This window comes from Berghia stephanieae, chromosome 6 (assembly GCF_034508935.2).
Source record: "Berghia stephanieae isolate SIO BIC M18660-M18661 chromosome 6, UCSD_Bste_1.3, whole genome shotgun sequence".
In the NCBI taxonomy this organism is placed as follows: domain Eukaryota; kingdom Metazoa; phylum Mollusca; class Gastropoda; order Nudibranchia; family Aeolidiidae; genus Berghia; species Berghia stephanieae.
In genome coordinates, this window is record NC_088365.1 from 18,748,367 (window position 1) to 18,765,601 (window position 17,235).

Here is a 17,235-nt window from a genome sequence, read left to right on the forward strand (position 1 = left end):
CTAATCCCTGACCAGAAAAAAAAAATTAATGGGCATTAACTTTAATACATTACCGGTAATTTGTTGATACCTTCTGCATTTGTACTTGCATAAAATAAAAAATGTGCCATTTAATGTGAACAATACGTTGAAGCATGAACCTGTTCATTTTTTAAAAAAATTAATTCTCTATTCCTTTTTTGTTTGTTCTGCTTAATTTTTTAATATTCCTCAAATTCACACATAAATAAGCTTGTTTGTGTATGTGTATAATTTATTTTTGCATTATTTTGTGTTCATACACCTGGCTTTACATGACATTACATCATTATCTCAGATCTGACCACTCTTGCCGATGTTGTGTGCACAGTTAACAACACCGAAGGTAACCCAGCCTACTCACCTTTTGTTCTTTTTTTTTTTTTGTCAAGTATACTTATTAAATGTATATTTTAGATGTTGCTGTATTTGATTTTTTTTTTCCTTCACCCCTGCATTTTCTGATGTTATTGTCAGTAAATATACTTTGATTTTCGATGTCCTTTATTAATTTATTGGTTTATTGAGTCAAAGTGTCTTCATTCTACCTGATTCCAAAACAAGATTTCTTTTATTAGTTACTAACTCATTTATTGGTTACTTGATTCTCTGTGGTGTTTCATCAACACATGAGGTCGACAGTAGGGAGCATCAGTGACTACTTTTCTCCGTCAGCTTTAGATCTCTTTCCCCCCCCAGTCCAACGAAGGATGTCATCTCTCTCTTACTACAGATCATCTCCATGTCTCCAATGGCCTTCCCCTATTGCGATGGATTAAAAAATTTTAATGATGTCATATAATAATCGTTTTACGAGGTGTTTGTTAGAGGTCATTCATTTTCCATTTCTGGTCAGAAATTGTTTTATAACATCTAACTCTCCTTTACAGAAGACTCAAATAAGTTAAAATGGTGAAACTTGATGTGGTGTCATAGAAATGAGTTATTATAATATAATTAGAAAATATTAATGTACGTCAATGAAATGCTCACTCTTTCTAAATGATTTATATGTTAACAGCATCCATAATGAAATTTTTGTTTCAAAATTGACACGTGATGATATTATTGATGGGTTCATTCCGAATTAGTCAGCAGTTCGGTTAAGGTATATTCATTTGGTTATGATCTGTGATGTGAAATTTAATGATTGAAGACTGTAGCATGAGATGAAGGTAAACAATAATTGGTTGATAATAATAATTAGGGATTGAAGAGTTCATCATCTGTTTAATACGATGGTTTTAGGTCTTAAATAATCCTGTATGGTCATTGGTCAGATATGACCTTGTGTACTACCTCATATTTTTTGTGCATGCATCAGATATGATTTTTAATTGAACCATTATTCAGGGCTGAGAATCTTCCGCCTAATTGGTGATTTATCTCTGCCCATCATCATCATCACAATTCAGCCTTTTAAAAAGAATCACCATAACCAATACATCAAAATCCTTACCACCACCGTTACTACAACCACCACCATCATCCCTACAATCACCACTACAACAACCACCAAATCATCATTCCTATCACCACTTCAACTACAACCACCACCACATCATCGTCCCTACCATTACTACAACTACAAACACCATCACATCATCATCCCCACCACCACTACCACTACAACCACCATCATATAATCATCTCTACCACCACCACCACATCATCACCCCTACCACCACCACTACTACAACTGCCACCATGTCATACTGTGATGATAATCTTCCGCAGAATTTTGGGATTTTCTTTGAAATGTTCCGCTGTTTTTGCAGTGTCAAACATTTTTCTATGAAAAGCACTCAAGTGGCTCCACAGTAGATCGATGAAAATATCATGTCTTGTGTCAAATTCTGTGATTTCCTTGGATTAATAGATGATGGGTAGGGATTGGAAAAGAAAAATAGAAAATCAATTCATAACTCTCTCTCTCTCTCTCTCTCTCTCTCTCTCTCTCTCTCTCTCTCTCTCTCTCTCTCTTCTCTCTCTCTCTCTCTTCTCTCTCTCTCTCTCTCTCTCTCTCTCTCTCTCTCTCTCTCCCTCTGTCTTATTTATTAACTGCATAACCACCAGGTTGCAGGTATTGTAGTGTGTTTTGTAAAGTAAAAACAAATACTTTCTAGCCTTTGGGGCAAAAATTTATAATTTATCAGCAGTATGATTAATTTCAGGGCTGAGAATCTTCCGCCTAAAGGTGGATTTCCGCCTAAATGATGGTTTATCTCCGCCCATCCCCATCACAATTCCTCCTTTTTCAATTTTTTTTTTGATAAATAAACAGTGATTTTGAGAATTTATCAGAAATTTTCCGCTGAATTTGCCGTGTCAAACATTTTCCTCAAAACCACAAAATCACCATTATGTCTTATGTCATATTTTGACACCTGTGCTCAATATAGTGAAATTCGGTGACGGTCCTATTTTTTTTTTACATCGGGCCAGACAGAATGGCACCAGATGTCACAATGGACACAGAAGGCGAGTGGTGTAATTTGATTAGCTAGTTGATGGTTGAAGGGCAAGGGGAGGGGGAAGGGGGGACAAATGGGTCGTAGGCCTTTTTGGATATCTCTCTCTCTCTCTCTCTCTCTCTCTCTCTCTCTCTCTCTCTCTCTCTCTCTCTCTCTCTCTCTCTCTCTCTCTCTCTCTCTCTCTCTCTCTCTCTCTCTCTCTCTCAACCATCCATTAAATCATCTGGTTATACAGAGATAATATATTAGAATAAAGCAATGGTGATCGGCTTAGTTAACTACTCTTTCTTTTTACCTTTGGACTATGGCTTTAAATTTGAGAGATTATTGGGTTGTATTTATAAGCTGAATAACCACTAGGTTTCGGTACCCTAACAAAGATATTGTAACCTGCTTTATATAGTAAAATCCAAAACAAAACACTGGCCTTTTATTTGAATAACATTGTAGGCATTTAGGGACAATTCATTAAATGTTTACAAATAGTAAATTTATGTCTTATTATAAGAATGGATTTGTAATAGTAATATACAATTACATAATACGAATATAAAACTATGTTCCTGTTATTTTTACACTTTGCTTATATGTTTGATCGATAGACCGAGACATTTTCTTCCTTTTTGACAAATTCCTATTATCATCACTGAATAAAAACACTCACCAAAACCACTACATCAACATCTCTACCAGCACTACTATTATAACCACCACCACATCATCCCTACCACCACTACAACAAATAACACCACAATATCCCTACCACCACTACTACTACAACTACCACCACATCATCATCTCTAAGACTAAGACCACTACTACTAAAATCACCACCACATCATTATCCCTACCACCACTCCTACTACAACCAACACCACACCATCATCCCTAGCACCACTGTTACTACAAATAACACCACATCATCCCTACCACCACTACTACTACTACTGCAACTACCACCACATCATCATTCATCATTCCTAATTCCACTATAACCACCACCACTACTTCAACCACCACCACATCATCATCCTACTACAACCACCACATCATCATCCCTACCACCACTACTACAACAACCACCACCACACAATCATCCATATGACCACTACTATTACAATCACTACCACATCATCCATACTGCCACTACTACTACAACCACCCCCACATCATCATCGCTACTACAACCACCAAATGTTGTAATTACACTTTCAACTTTTGAAATTTAACAGTGTCGTGTCAGATATTGCTGCGAGACAAATTTTGGATCGCATCTCAGTAAATTTTAGTGAAATTCAAATTTATAGGTTATGGTCACATGGATGGGTCATGATCTTCACGATGAAAATTTCCTCCTTTTTTGTGACCAGTCATTCTCACCCCTGATTATTTTAATTGGAGCAAAGAAGAAAGTAGTTGTTATGATAATCATTATACATGTTGGGCATATTACAACGTAATAAATGTACACTATCCAGACACGCTTATTCTATCTAGGATGTGGCAAAATGTATCCTTAGTAAGTTTTGACTTTTTTTTTTCTGCCGCTATGTGGTCTTGTGGTGTGTCAACTGCCTTTCGGTCGGAAGACCCGGGGTTTGAGTCCCAATCTGAGTGGCGCATAGTTGAATCCTTAGAAAAGGACTTTACTTACTTTCTCTCATCATACTCAGGTGTAAAATGAGCACCTTTCTGTCAACAGCATTATCTCTGTCTGAAAATGTTTATTTTTTTTAACCTAAAAGGCATGTGTTGTTGGCAAGGGACCACTTGGAAAGTGCTTTGTGTACATTTAGTGGATGTTGTGCTATATAAAAGCTCAACTTTATGACATTGCTTTCTTGGTAAAGCATTATTCCATCTGTGTCTCACTGTTACTCAATCTTTCACTTTCACTTTCAGTGTCTTTGACATCTCAGTCAGTTAGCCCACAGTGGGCATGTGTCACATTTGTGGGTATTCCCATTATTTGTATTCCTGCATTTCTAGTTTGTTGTTAATCCTAACATTTTGCAAAAATGTTTGACATCACTTTACATTATAATCAGCTCTAGACAATAAAAATGGGTTATCACTATTGAGATATTAGTTTTACTGTATATTCCACATCCTCTTTTTTTTTCTTTTCTTTTCTTTTTATGTTAACATTAAGAGTGTGACATAAAACAAGAGTACGGCACTATCCTTATCAGGCACACCATTAAGAATATTGAGTTTGAAGGTTGCTCTTATTTGTTACAGACATTGTAAAGAAGATATGAAAAATTGAAATCACTTTAAATAGGACAACAGAAATCATGACATGGTCAACATGGCCTCAAAGTAATAATTACAGAAGTATTGACAGACAGTACTATTGTTCTGACAGTAAATCAATGTGTAGATGTGTAAAATATCTTCTAGGCATTATCTTAAGTATCTTGTATCGCCTCTTTGGGCTTGGAATCAGGCTATGTAGTCTTTGCAAGGACATAGAGCTGTAGATGTGTGTTGTATTATTTAGTATTATTGGTAGTAATTGTCTGCCTGCAGTATTATGATAGTTGTAGGGGAGGGGGTTTGTCAGTGTGGTCAGGGCAGATAAGGAAGTCTTATTTTAATTTGTGATAAATAAATGTTAATAGGATTAAGATCAGGGGGGGGGGGGGGCTTAATGGAATAGCATGGTATTTCATGAGTTTTTAAAGTTATATTTTATATTGAGCGTTAAGCTGGAGAAAAATTTTCATATATTTGTTTCAATACTTTCAGGTCAAATATGAGACAACACGTTGTTTTGCTTAATATAAAAAGATGGCAGTTATAAATCAAATTTCTAGACATTATCTTCAGTATCTTGTATGACCTCTTTGAGCTTGGAATCAGACTATGCAGTCCTTGCAGGGACATTACTAATCTTTGAAACACTTCCTGTGGGATGCGATTACATTTTTGTTGAAGACTTTAGTTGGAAGGCATCCTTCACTTCAGAGGGAGGTTTTGAAGCATGGTTGTTTTTCATGCGCTCAAGTAATTGTTCAAAATTACATTTTCCTTTTTTTCTTTTTAATTTAAAAAAGAATAATTTCATTAACAAAATATCCTACAACCTCCCATTCCTCTCTCTCTCTCTCTCTCTCTCTCTCTCTCTCTCTCTCTCTCTGTCTCTCTCTCTCTGTCTCTCTCTCTCTCTCTCTCTCTCTCTCTCTCTCTCTCTCTGTCTCTCTCTCTCTCTCTCTCTGTCTCTCTCTCTCTCTCTCTCTCTCTCTATCTCTCTCTCTCTCTCTCACTCTCTCTCTTTCTCTTTTTATAATATAATCTGAACAGAATAGTAAAGTCAGGGCCCATGTGTCCACATGATTGTTTCCACACAAAAAATAATTAAAGAATTACAACAAAAATAATATTCTCTCTTTCCTCATTCTTGTATGTGACTGCACTTTGCCTATCAGTGGATTCCATTTTAGCATAATCCTATTTTTATCATTGTTATTATTTATATATTTTTTCTTCTTTCTATTTTTCTTCCTCTTGAAATTAGATTTATCCACCCTGGCTAGCGTCGTGACCACATTGGCTACTATGGGCAAGGAGGAGGTAACTCTCGATGAGTTTGCTGCTAACACTCACCTGTCCCCATCCATGATTCAGAACAATGGAGACATCAATAGGACGACGACACCAGACGCTGCTGCTAAGGCATTTGACAATCTAGCCAAGGCAGTGCAAAGTCCACAGAGTCAGGTATTTCTTTCCAGAATAAAAGGCTTTGTTTTTTTTCTATTTGTATCATTAATTAACAGAGATCTTTATAGATCACTCTGGGTGATGGCTCAGGTGGCAGAGCACTCGCTTCACACGCAAAGAGACCAAGATCAATCCCTGCTGAAATTGAGTTTTATTTTACCTTCGAACACCTCTGTCCACACCAGCAGTGATTGTTGCATAGTTGGACTTGGACTTGGCAGAATGCACTTTGTGATATAGTAGTAATAGTAGCATCTTATCCAGATGGTAGCAAGCAATTGCATTGCCATTGTCTGTTTCACATCATAGAAACTGATAAACTCCGGCTCCACAGCTAATGGCTCTGAAGGTTGATACTTATAGGTTATTTGCTTCACAACACCTAACTTGATGGTGATCAAAAATAAATTTCTCATCACTGTTTGCAATGATTAGGTAACTGGGTTTGTAGGAAAGTTCTTTGTGATAGACTTGCATCCTGTCCAAAGGTTAGCAAGCAGTTGTTACTGTTTGTGCAAAGAAACTGGGATAAACTCAAGCTTCATGAACCCTAAAAATCTGAAGTATTGATAATGAATTAGCAGTTATCTTGTGCTTCTTATGAAATTGCAAATGATGTTGAAAAGAAGTTTAAATCGATTTTGAAAACAGCCTTTATCAGAGTAAATTGGTTGAGGCTTCTAAATTTCAGAAAAAGTGAGTGGAGCAGGCACTTATGTTGATATCAACAAGAGAGGAAGTGAGTAGGAAAGTGCCAGAAGACAATAGAGAATAAAAATTTTGCGGCGGTGATGGGGGTTTTAACCCGCGACCTTACTGGTACGACAACTCTGTCTGGCCGGGAAGAGCGTGACTCTACCGTATGTGCTATCTTCTGGCACTTTCCTAAATTTCAGACCATCATGTATACTGTAGTTTTACCTGATTTTGTGGGGCTTTTTATCATAGCCTCACCGAGGGCGACATTTCTATTGGCAAACTTGTTACCTAGACTGAAGGAGTGAACTGGGTCTCTAGATGATGGACAGGAAATCAATTGATGTATCCACCATATGTTTCCTATTTCATGCCGTTCTTTGTCTTTGTTCTGGATTGCTTGGTTGTTTGTTTTTTTCCTGGGCCTTCGGTAAGATGGAATCAGTCAAATGACTTATTTTGAGAGAGGATATTTTTTTCATTGTAAACATCTCTCTGTTATTGTTCTGAACTAACATAGGTTTTAAATGAAATATATTTTGCTCTTTGTAACCATAGTGGGATCCTTTGCTTGTGCCTGGATGGGACTTTTAGGTAATGTCTGAATTTGCACATTGATGAATTGCTCAAGGAATCTTCTGTTTCCTATTTAACCCATTCCCCTCTGTCTTCCACTTTCTTCAGTGCTTTCAACTTCATATTTACAACTTTCCTCTTCCTCTTCCTTTTAACTGACACTGAAATGACCTAAAAGTGTTGTAGAAAACAACGAACTGGGTCTGGATCATGTCAATCTGTTCACACAGCAGTAAATGATAGCCGGGTTTCTTTAGATCTGGTGAAAGTAAAGGCAATGTGGAAAGGAATGTTGAAAAGAATGGTGCCACTATTTGAGTAAAATAGAATGTCTTGAAAAAGGTGTTAACTTAAAGTATTAAAAAAACCACAAAAATAAAACAACTTTCATATTGAAATAGATATGAAATTTTGAATATTGTTGTGACCTCCATCATCATTATTTGAAGATCAAAAGTTGTGAAAATGGCATTGATTTTCAATTATTTAAAAAAAAACTATAAGATATTTCAAAAGTGAAATTTTTGACAGTTAATTGTTTCATAAAGAGTCCAAGGATATTTTATTTTTCTTTGTTGTCATCATTTTGTTTGTTGGTTGTGATAATTATTTTTCATTCTTTTCCCGGATTTAGAATCAAACACTGGATCAATCAGGTTTCTCAGAAAACAGCTTTGATCAGTCAATGGCCAATGAAGCTGATGTATTTGCACAAGAGTTACAAGGTTAGTTTTGCTGATTGTCATGCAGATGATTTGGTTTTGAACGACACGTGTGTGCTATGTGCTGTATTGTAAAACAAATAAATTCAATATGTTCTTTATCTTGTTTAATATGAAGTGCCCATGTTCAGCAAAATAAAGTTGTCACTAAGCAAATGGCAGGGTCGCTGACAAAATTCTAGAATAGAAACAATACAAGGGGGATCAATACCATGAATTTAAGGAGATGCTCAGTTTCCATCCAGTCATAAATTTTTTGTGAGATTGATGCTGGAATTTACTTGTACTGTCAAAAACATTTGGATCTATCTAAAAACAATAACTTAAAAAAATCCATAATCAAGCTGTAATACTAAGAATATATTCATATCTGCTAAATACTGTGACCAATGGAAACAATTAACAACATGGATGGATAGAGCAGCTATACTCATCAAAGTTTTGAATACTCTGTGGCTGAATCACACATTTCTCAGCAAGCGTCATTCAGACTGCGAGGCTTACTACTACTACTACTACTACTACTACTACTACTACTACTACTACTACTACTACTACTACTACTACTACTACTACTACTACTACTACTACTACTACTACTACTACTACTACTACTACTTACTACTACTACTACTACTACCACTACTACTACTAAAACTACCACACACATGCGTGCAAATTCTTTATATTTAGCTAGCTTGATAAAGGGCCTATAACAGTTGACATAAAAAAGGATTGACCCAATTTTTCACATTCTATATGCCCTTGTAGCTGTGAATTTCCTCATTGAAAATGAACAATCCATGCTGCATTCTTTCCTTTGATTGTCCTTTAAAACAAATCTCTGGAGATGCCATAGAGACTTGTCTCATCTCAATATTTCCCAAACAATTATTGGAATTGCAGCTGTACAAAGTGTGTAATCTTTAGACCTGTAAATTCTCAGTCAATTAACTGAAATCAGTCAATTCGTCAAATTCAAATATTTTTTAAAAGGAAAGAAAGAACTCATGAATCGTAGTCGAATGACCGTAAAGTAGGAATGTTCCACAGCGCTATGCATAGCTCATGGGCCATTTATATTAACGATAGATATATTGCCAAGGCTAAGCGACACATCCCAGTGTATTTAACACAACCTTCCTGAAATAATTTTTTCACTTTCCATACCTGTCGTGATCCCAATGGTAGCCAATTTTAACAGAGCCGCTGAGCGATAAATTTCACTGTTTCATCTAAGCCAAAAGTGACCACATTTACCTGGAGGGAAGTAAAAGTATGAAAAAAGTAAAGTGCGTTATGTAGACACCTTCAAATCAAAAGTTAGGGATTGCTACAGTACATCTCGATTGCCTCACATTGTAAACAAACTGGTTGACTGTTTCATTGTCCATCAGAATATTTTACATAAATGAAATTACAATTGTCTCCAATACACAGGATCTTGTTAGTATTCATTCATAACAACTGCAAAATCTCAATTTCAGGTCCATTGCTGACTGAGTCAAATTTCACATTTACCCTTACTACCCCATCCCCCATGCCGACATATCTCAACATCCACTTCATCTGTGAGAGCGCCTCCCGTCTCCTATTTTTATCCATGCATTGGACCAGATCTGTCTCCGCATTTCAGGAGCTCAAGTAAGAATCTATTCTTTTACACCACAAATTTTTTATTTTGGTTTTTCTACAACCATATGGCTTACTGGTACCAGATCTCAGGAACATTCCGGATTTTCTTCTTTTCATCGCAATCACATACATGCCGAATCTTACGAATTTTTCGTAATTTTACGAATTTTAGACAAATTTCATGGCCAAATACGAAATTTTATGGAAAATTACGAATTTTTAATTCTTAGTAATACTTAAATAATGATAATAATGATGATAAGAAGAAGGACAACAACTACTACTACTACTACTACTACTACTACTACTACTACTACTACTACTACTACTACTACTACTACTACTACTATAATAATGATGATAATGATAATAATAAATATAATATTGTGGTTGTTCATACACAATTTCAGAAATTATGAATTTCCTTGTCAAATTACTAAAAATTGACATTAAAATTACAAAATTTGAATTTTTCATTTTGGCAAGTCTGCAATCAAATTTGTCATATTTTGATGTTTCTTGTTTGAAATAAATGAAAAAAAAAATGGCCTGCCCATGTAATTTGATGACAAGTGGTATTTACTTGTTATGTGCCGCCCATTTTCCATCCATAATCTGCATTCATGTTAGGAATGTCTATATATTTCGCATAGTTTGCATTATGATTCATTATTGATCAGATCATGTTGTCAGTACTCATGTTCCTGACCTCCCATAGTGGGCAGGGAGGTACATACTGTGTCTTCTATCCCCTTATATCTGTTTTCCAACATGCTTTCCGTCTTTGTCTTGGAATGAGATTACTTGGTTTTGTTTTGGCCCTGGCCGGAGTCCTAGCTGGGAGGGAAACAGTCAAATGCATAGTTGTTGTTTTGGGAGATGATATTTTTTTCCTTGTAAATCATCTCTCTGTTATGCACTGTATTATGTTTTATTTATGTATTATATATGATTTGTAAACATTTGAGTGTGTTCCTCTTAGTGGGGACCTATGCTTGTGTCTGGATGAGACTTTTAGGTGGTCTCAAACTAAGTACACTGATAGTGTGCTCTTGGAATTTACACCTGTTCCCTATTTGAAACAATTCCCCTTTGTCTGCCTTATTCTTGGATGCTTTAATTGTAAATCTAGAACTTTTTACTATCCCATTTTCTTCCTTTTTACTGATACTGAAATGACTTAATGTGTTGCAAGCGCTGTAAAACCCTTAAAAATACATTAAGTAAATGTCAGTGCTCATTTTCATTTGTGATGTCACATTCTGAATGCATTTAATTTAATTTTCAATTTGCCATCCATCCTCAGTTCAGAACTCCAGATCTCATTAGTGCGGTCTTGTTGGAGTGAGTTGTTCACCCTAGGTCTGTCACAGTGTTCTAGCACTATGTGTCTGCCCACCATGTTAGCGGCCATCTTGCATCATCTCATGGCCAGTCTTCAGCGAGGAGGTTAGTAACAACATTTGCAAAGGCTTGAGCAGCTATCAGTGATATATTGCGGTGCTGATGGTTTTCCTCAGATCCGCAGAAATCCGCGATGTTGGAGTCCAGAGGAGGAATTTCCTCCTTTTTAAAATTACATTTTCGCGAAACAATGTGCTAGCAATGAGAGAGTTGATGTGTGGTGGAACACACAGGTGCAGTTTCCCACTCTCCAGAAGTTAGTTAGAGTATCAATGATAGTCTATCATCTCAATTGCTCTAAAAGTGGGGTTTAGTGCAGTAAAAATGGGACTTAAAGGCAATTGTTCAACATTTTCCTACTTTTTCACTTTTTGTCACTATCAGCACTGATATTTGCCACCTAAATTTAGTAACTGGTCATTTTAGTTTCAGTTTCAACAGCAAAATATATGCAAAGATATTGCCACCCGAATGTATGGTTTTCCAAATTTACTGATTTTTATCTCTATTTCTAAATATGTTGATTCACAGAGTAATAAAGATCATATTATTGAATACTTGAAACAAAAAACTAACTAACTAGTCTTGGCAGTCAGTAAATACTTAGCTGTTTCTGTCGCCTGTAGAACATCACTTTGTTGATCCTGATTGTGGACATTATTAAAACAACACAATAAAAGAATGGTGCCAGACACTAACGATATGGTTCAGATTATTTGAATTCCCAATTTTCTTTCCAGACCACTCTAATCAAGAGAAAGTGAAAAATGTCATTGAACATATCACTCGTCTTCAAGACTATGTCAGTACCACAGAGAAATTATCCATCACCCCAGCTGAATTTGCTTATCTCAAAACTCTTGTGCTCTTTGCACCTGGTGAGTTCAATCTCTCTTTATCTCTCTCTCTCTCTCTCTTTCTCTCTCTTTCTCTCTCTCTCTCTCTCTCTCTCTCTCACTCTCTCTCTCTCTTTCTCTCTCCCTTTCTCTCTCTCTTTCTCTCTCTCTCTCTCTCTCTCTCTCTCTCTCTCTCTCTCTCTCTCTCTCTCTCTCTCTCTCTCTCTCTCCAGGATGGTTAGCCTAATATAAGGCTTCATTTTTTAAAAGGGACCAAAACAAGATGAGAAATTTTTATTTTAAAGTTGAAATCCTTTTTTTTAGCCCAAAATATTATGACCTGGTTATTGTATTGCCCATAATCTGTAATACTCTGAATCATATTTTTCGGTAATTATATTTTAAAAGGTTGGTCTAAAGTAAGTACTCGAGGCAGTGCTTCAGAACCATGAACCTGATAAAGCCATAGTTTTTCTCAGTTTTGCTAACATTAAATAGACAATTATAATTGCTTGCTTCCCTTCAGGTGGAATGCTAGTCTAGTGCAATATACTTTATTTGAGACCTGTTCATTTAGCTACCCATTCAATGCTAAGTTGGCACAAGGAGCGTAATAAAACATACCTTAATGTGATTCATTTGGGTGTGAGTGGAGTGTTCTGCCAGTTGAAAAGGTATAAAAACTTTCTTATGAAATTTTATAATTATTTGTTCTAATTGGTATATGAACATCTGAATAGAACACATATTTTTTAAAAAGCAAATGGCATCAGTAATAAAAGATTTCCAAAATACCCCTCCGCTTTTCAGATAACCCAAATGTTAGGGACAAACGTGTGAGCCGTCTCCAAGAAAAAGCAAGAAGAGAACTGCTTCAAGCATGCTCAGCTCCTGGCAGCTCAGAGCGGGTCTCTCAACTCTTACTCCGTCTCATTCCCCTTAAAACATTTATTCCCTCCATCATGGAAGAGCTCTTCTTCTCTGCTCTGACAGGGTCCGTTCAGATAGACAATATTATCCCTTACATCCTCCGCATGGAGACAGCGGAATACAATTTACAAATGACAGGGCAGACTGGGGCTGCCGCTGTGGCTGGAATCTCAGGTGGCATTGCTGTGCCGGCACAGCATGACCCAAGTGCCCCCAACCAGCCCCCCAGTGTGCCCATTGTGTTAGAGTCCTCGGGCCATCAGGTAACCATAACAACTGACAACAATAATGGAGGAATGCCCATACAACAGCAGCAGCAGTTGCAGGATCCACAAAGACACCAACAGTTACAGCAGCCAAACAACATAGAAGTGGTTTCAATGGCGTCGAACGGCAGTGAAGCTAAACACAACATGTTAGCTACTCCTTCAGCAGTGGTAACGTCTGCCAATTCTGCATCAGCGTCTTCAACGAGTGGTATACACCGTACATCTCTTATGACAGAGAGTGGGCAGGTACTGACATTGTATACAGATGGACCCAATACACAATCACAACAGCAGCAACAACAACAACAACAGCAACTCACTACCACAGTCACCGCTACTGCACCATCTTAAGTAACTAGCATTGCTTTGTTGACATATTTTATACAATGTATACATCTTATTGTTTTCATACTCTTTTTTTTTTCTTTTAAATCATATTATCTGTAAATCATTCATTTTCCCCTTTCTGGTCTTTTAAAAAGAGATTCATGCATATGTTGCAAAATGTTATTTCTTCTTCTGTTTATTTATTATACTTGTGGAATATAGTTCCAGTTCCCTCTCTTAAATTTTTTTTTCATTGTCACCCTAGTCTTCTAGCCTAAAGCAAAGATGACTAGCTTTATTGGATCTTAGTACAGAAGTTTCAAATTTGAGACTTTAAACGTTAAGACAAGTATGTGTCATCTGAAGATATTAATTTACGTAGTAAAAATGTCAAAATGGAAAAAAAAAAAAAAGAGGTTGATCAGCAAGGGGCAATGGTCCTCGCTTCAGTTTGCACAGCTATTAGAAGCTGACAGACATTAAACATTGATTGAAATTCTCAATTCAGAGCTTTTCTGTTAAAATGAAGCTCAAAACGCACATGATTATTTTCTTCCAGATATTGTTGGTCAGACAAAGACAATTAATATTTGAGGCTGCAACTAAGGATTATTTTAATTATTATCTTGGCAGATAAATTATCAATATTAAGTCATTTTGAAACGATACGGATACTTTGTCCTCATTTTTCCATCACTTTCAGAAGTTGTTCCTGCTATTCATTATTATTTTTTTTTTATTTTTGAGGGAGAGGAAGGGGGGAGGGCAAGAAAATATTTGTTCATTTTGAAATTATTTAACCCAGAGAAATTGATCAAGGTTTGATCTTTTCTAAATTATTTTTTATTTGAATTACTTAATATTGATGATTCTTGTGTTGAAATCTTTTTAAAATGGCCCTTTGTCACAGTCTTATATGCTTATCAAGAGGTCAAATCAGCCCAGATTAGTTTTCCATCTATCACATTTTCTGTTAACAGGAAATATCTGTATTCCTAATAAATGATAAACAATTAGCATAAGGGAAATTATTTTACTATAAAAACTAAAAAAAAATCTTTTCAATTTGCATTACAAAATTCTTCCTATTTGGATTGAAGTCATGCTTTACAAATTAAGTGATGAATTTCTGCTATAATTTTGATGCGTATTCGGGATATTCAATGGTCAGCGGTCCTAATTAACTCGTATATTTACCCTCTCAAGCTAGATAACAATAGGAAATGTAATGAAAGCTCCCATTTATTAAACAAAGGCAGATAATATGGACATTTCAGGTTTCTTCTTTATCAACAAAACACAATGAATGAAACACCCAAGATGAATGAGAATGGGTCAAAGTCAAAGGCATAGTCGGGTAATTATCAAATTAAGGATGGAACATGAAAGTAGTATATGTTGTTTTGTTTTGATTTTTTCAACAGGAGACAATTGATAAGCTCAAATTTTTAAAGTTTGAAATTATTGTGATTTGGCAAAGGTGACAACTGTACATTTCTCTTCTTTCAAAATTATTTTTAACCGAATCGCTTTGCTATAGCACATGTAAATTTGCATGATAGTTTTTAATCATCTGTTTATTATTTATTCATGATCTTTTTTCTCCTTTAGTTGTAAAATTTCACATAGACCACATACGAAGTTCAATTTATTATTTTTTTTCTCTCCCCTTTGTAATTTTTGTAAATTGAAAGTTTGCTGGCTTTTCCATTTGTTTATTCTCTATTCATCTGTACATTAGTTATATTATGGTTATTATTTGTATCGCCCAAAATGGGAGTCGAGTCATCTTCTAGCCCATTTTTACTGACAAGCTAATAGAAGAACTTTGTTTTTATTTCTAAATAGTTGTAATACTATGGGGCTTCAATGTTTAAGGAATGGGTCTTTTTTTTTTTTTTAGATTGTATTATTGTCTTTTATATATTTTTTTCCTGGAGTGGATTTGTTTCTTTTCCTTGTTCAACTCATCCTATTGTCTTACTTTTTCCTGCTGAATTATTTATTGTTTTGTAAATCTTGCTCAAGCTTAAGGTAGTTTAAGTTTTTAATATTTTTTTTTCCTGGCCTAATGATAGTGCCCTTGCCCTAAAATAATCCAAGCACTGTTCAAACTCCTGGACTGTAGCAAACCGATATATCAATTTTCCCTGACAAGGACGGGTCCAATACATATAAATCTCATACATTTTTAAGATAATAGTATTAATCATGCTTTACTTTTTAACTTATAATTGTTTTATTTATTCATTTATTTAATTTATTTGTTTTTAAATTTTAATTTATTATATTTAGTTTGCATCATCATTACTACCACCGCTATTACTTTCACCACTAATTCTGCTACTCTCACTACTACAACTACCACCACCACTACTACTACTACTGCTACTACTACTACTACTACTACTACTAATACTACTACTACTACTACTACTACTACTACTATTACTACTACTTCTACTATTACTACTCTACTACTACCACCACTACTACTATTACTAACTACTACTACTACCAATGCTACACTGAAAGTTTATCCTTTATAGAGAGCACAATTTAACAGTGAAAAATGTTAAACAGGATTTGATTTGTTTGTCCTCTTCTCTGTTATTACCGTGGAAATGGCTGTATGATTGTATGTTTTATGTATTGTGTTGTAATCACAGCGAGTCAGCTGACAGGAAGGGTAAATTTGAAATCTTCATATTTTTTTTTTCATTACTAATTAGTAGACAGGAAAACAAATCTGGTTACTTGTCCAAATGGGAAAGTCAGACAAATTTAAACATGAAAATGAGCAATATTACGCAAGATCCATTCATGCCAATATCAATTCATTTTAATTTTCAATATACAAAAAAAATTGTAAAAGTTGGTTAGATCCTTATAACTATATGTAATTGTTAAATCATGTGAAATATTAAACATCAGCCCTCAAATTTGGCTGCGATTTTTAAAAAAAATTAGTTTAAAATGTAATTAAATTAAAAGGTAATTGGGTTTTAATTTTACGCTTTACTTCAGAGAAGTGAGGTACTTTGATCTACTGATTTTATGCAATACTATTAATATTTTGATGATGAAAATTAGCGAAGAATTGAGAATTAACTGATCTGATTTACTGGAGCTGAAAATTGTAAATTTTGGATTTTCTTTTCAAAGTTGTTTAAACTGTCTTTAGGCTTTGTTGTGATTTATATTTGCTGTCTTCAAATCAACCATGTGGAAGGAGGTTATTTCATTGCCAAAGACCTTTTTGAATTATCATATGAATCTGAAATACTCACTGTGTGTGATGGTTTGACAAAATCAACTGGAAGTGGGGGGTATTGAATCCTGGATTTTTGATGCGGATAGACTTTGCAGTCTTTTCTGAGTAAATGCTGCATTAAAAAAAAAAAAATCTTAATTTTGGGACAGACTCATGGGCATTAGTCTAATCAAGAGGGGGGGGGGGGGGGGGGGGGGTGAGGTGAGGCAAAGAAAATAATCATCTCTTGTATGAAAAGAAAAAAAAATTCATCTCCATTGACTTTTTGTAAGTTTTGTTTGAGCATACACATCATCCTCTCTTCTGTTAGAAATTCTTGTTTTAATGTGTCATGGAAATAATTCTTGT

The 17,235-nt window shown here is 35.4% G+C and overlaps 1 protein-coding gene across 7 annotated transcripts in view; it reads left to right on the forward strand.

Moving 5' to 3' along the window:
- The window catches only part of LOC144974608 (orphan steroid hormone receptor 2-like), a 30,073-nt gene extending 13,054 nt beyond the window's left edge, over positions 1-17,019 (forward strand). For 5 of the 7 annotated variants that reach the window (XM_078917633.1, XM_078917635.1, XM_078917637.1 and 2 more), the window contains 7 exons: positions 317-364; positions 6,013-6,215; positions 8,125-8,215; positions 9,700-9,856; positions 11,154-11,296; positions 11,992-12,129; positions 12,898-17,019. In XM_078917633.1, the coding sequence (XP_078773759.1) occupies positions 317-364; positions 6,013-6,215; positions 8,125-8,215; positions 9,700-9,856; positions 11,154-11,296; positions 11,992-12,129; positions 12,898-13,637 (1,520 nt within the window). In that variant the 3' untranslated portion in view covers positions 13,638-17,019. The remainder of the gene's footprint in view (positions 1-316; positions 365-6,012; positions 6,216-8,124; positions 8,216-9,699; positions 9,857-11,153; positions 11,297-11,991; positions 12,130-12,897) is intronic. The other 2 variants (XM_078917636.1, XM_078917638.1) reach the window with 1 other exon arrangement.
- The last annotated feature ends 216 nt before the right edge of the window (positions 17,020-17,235 follow it).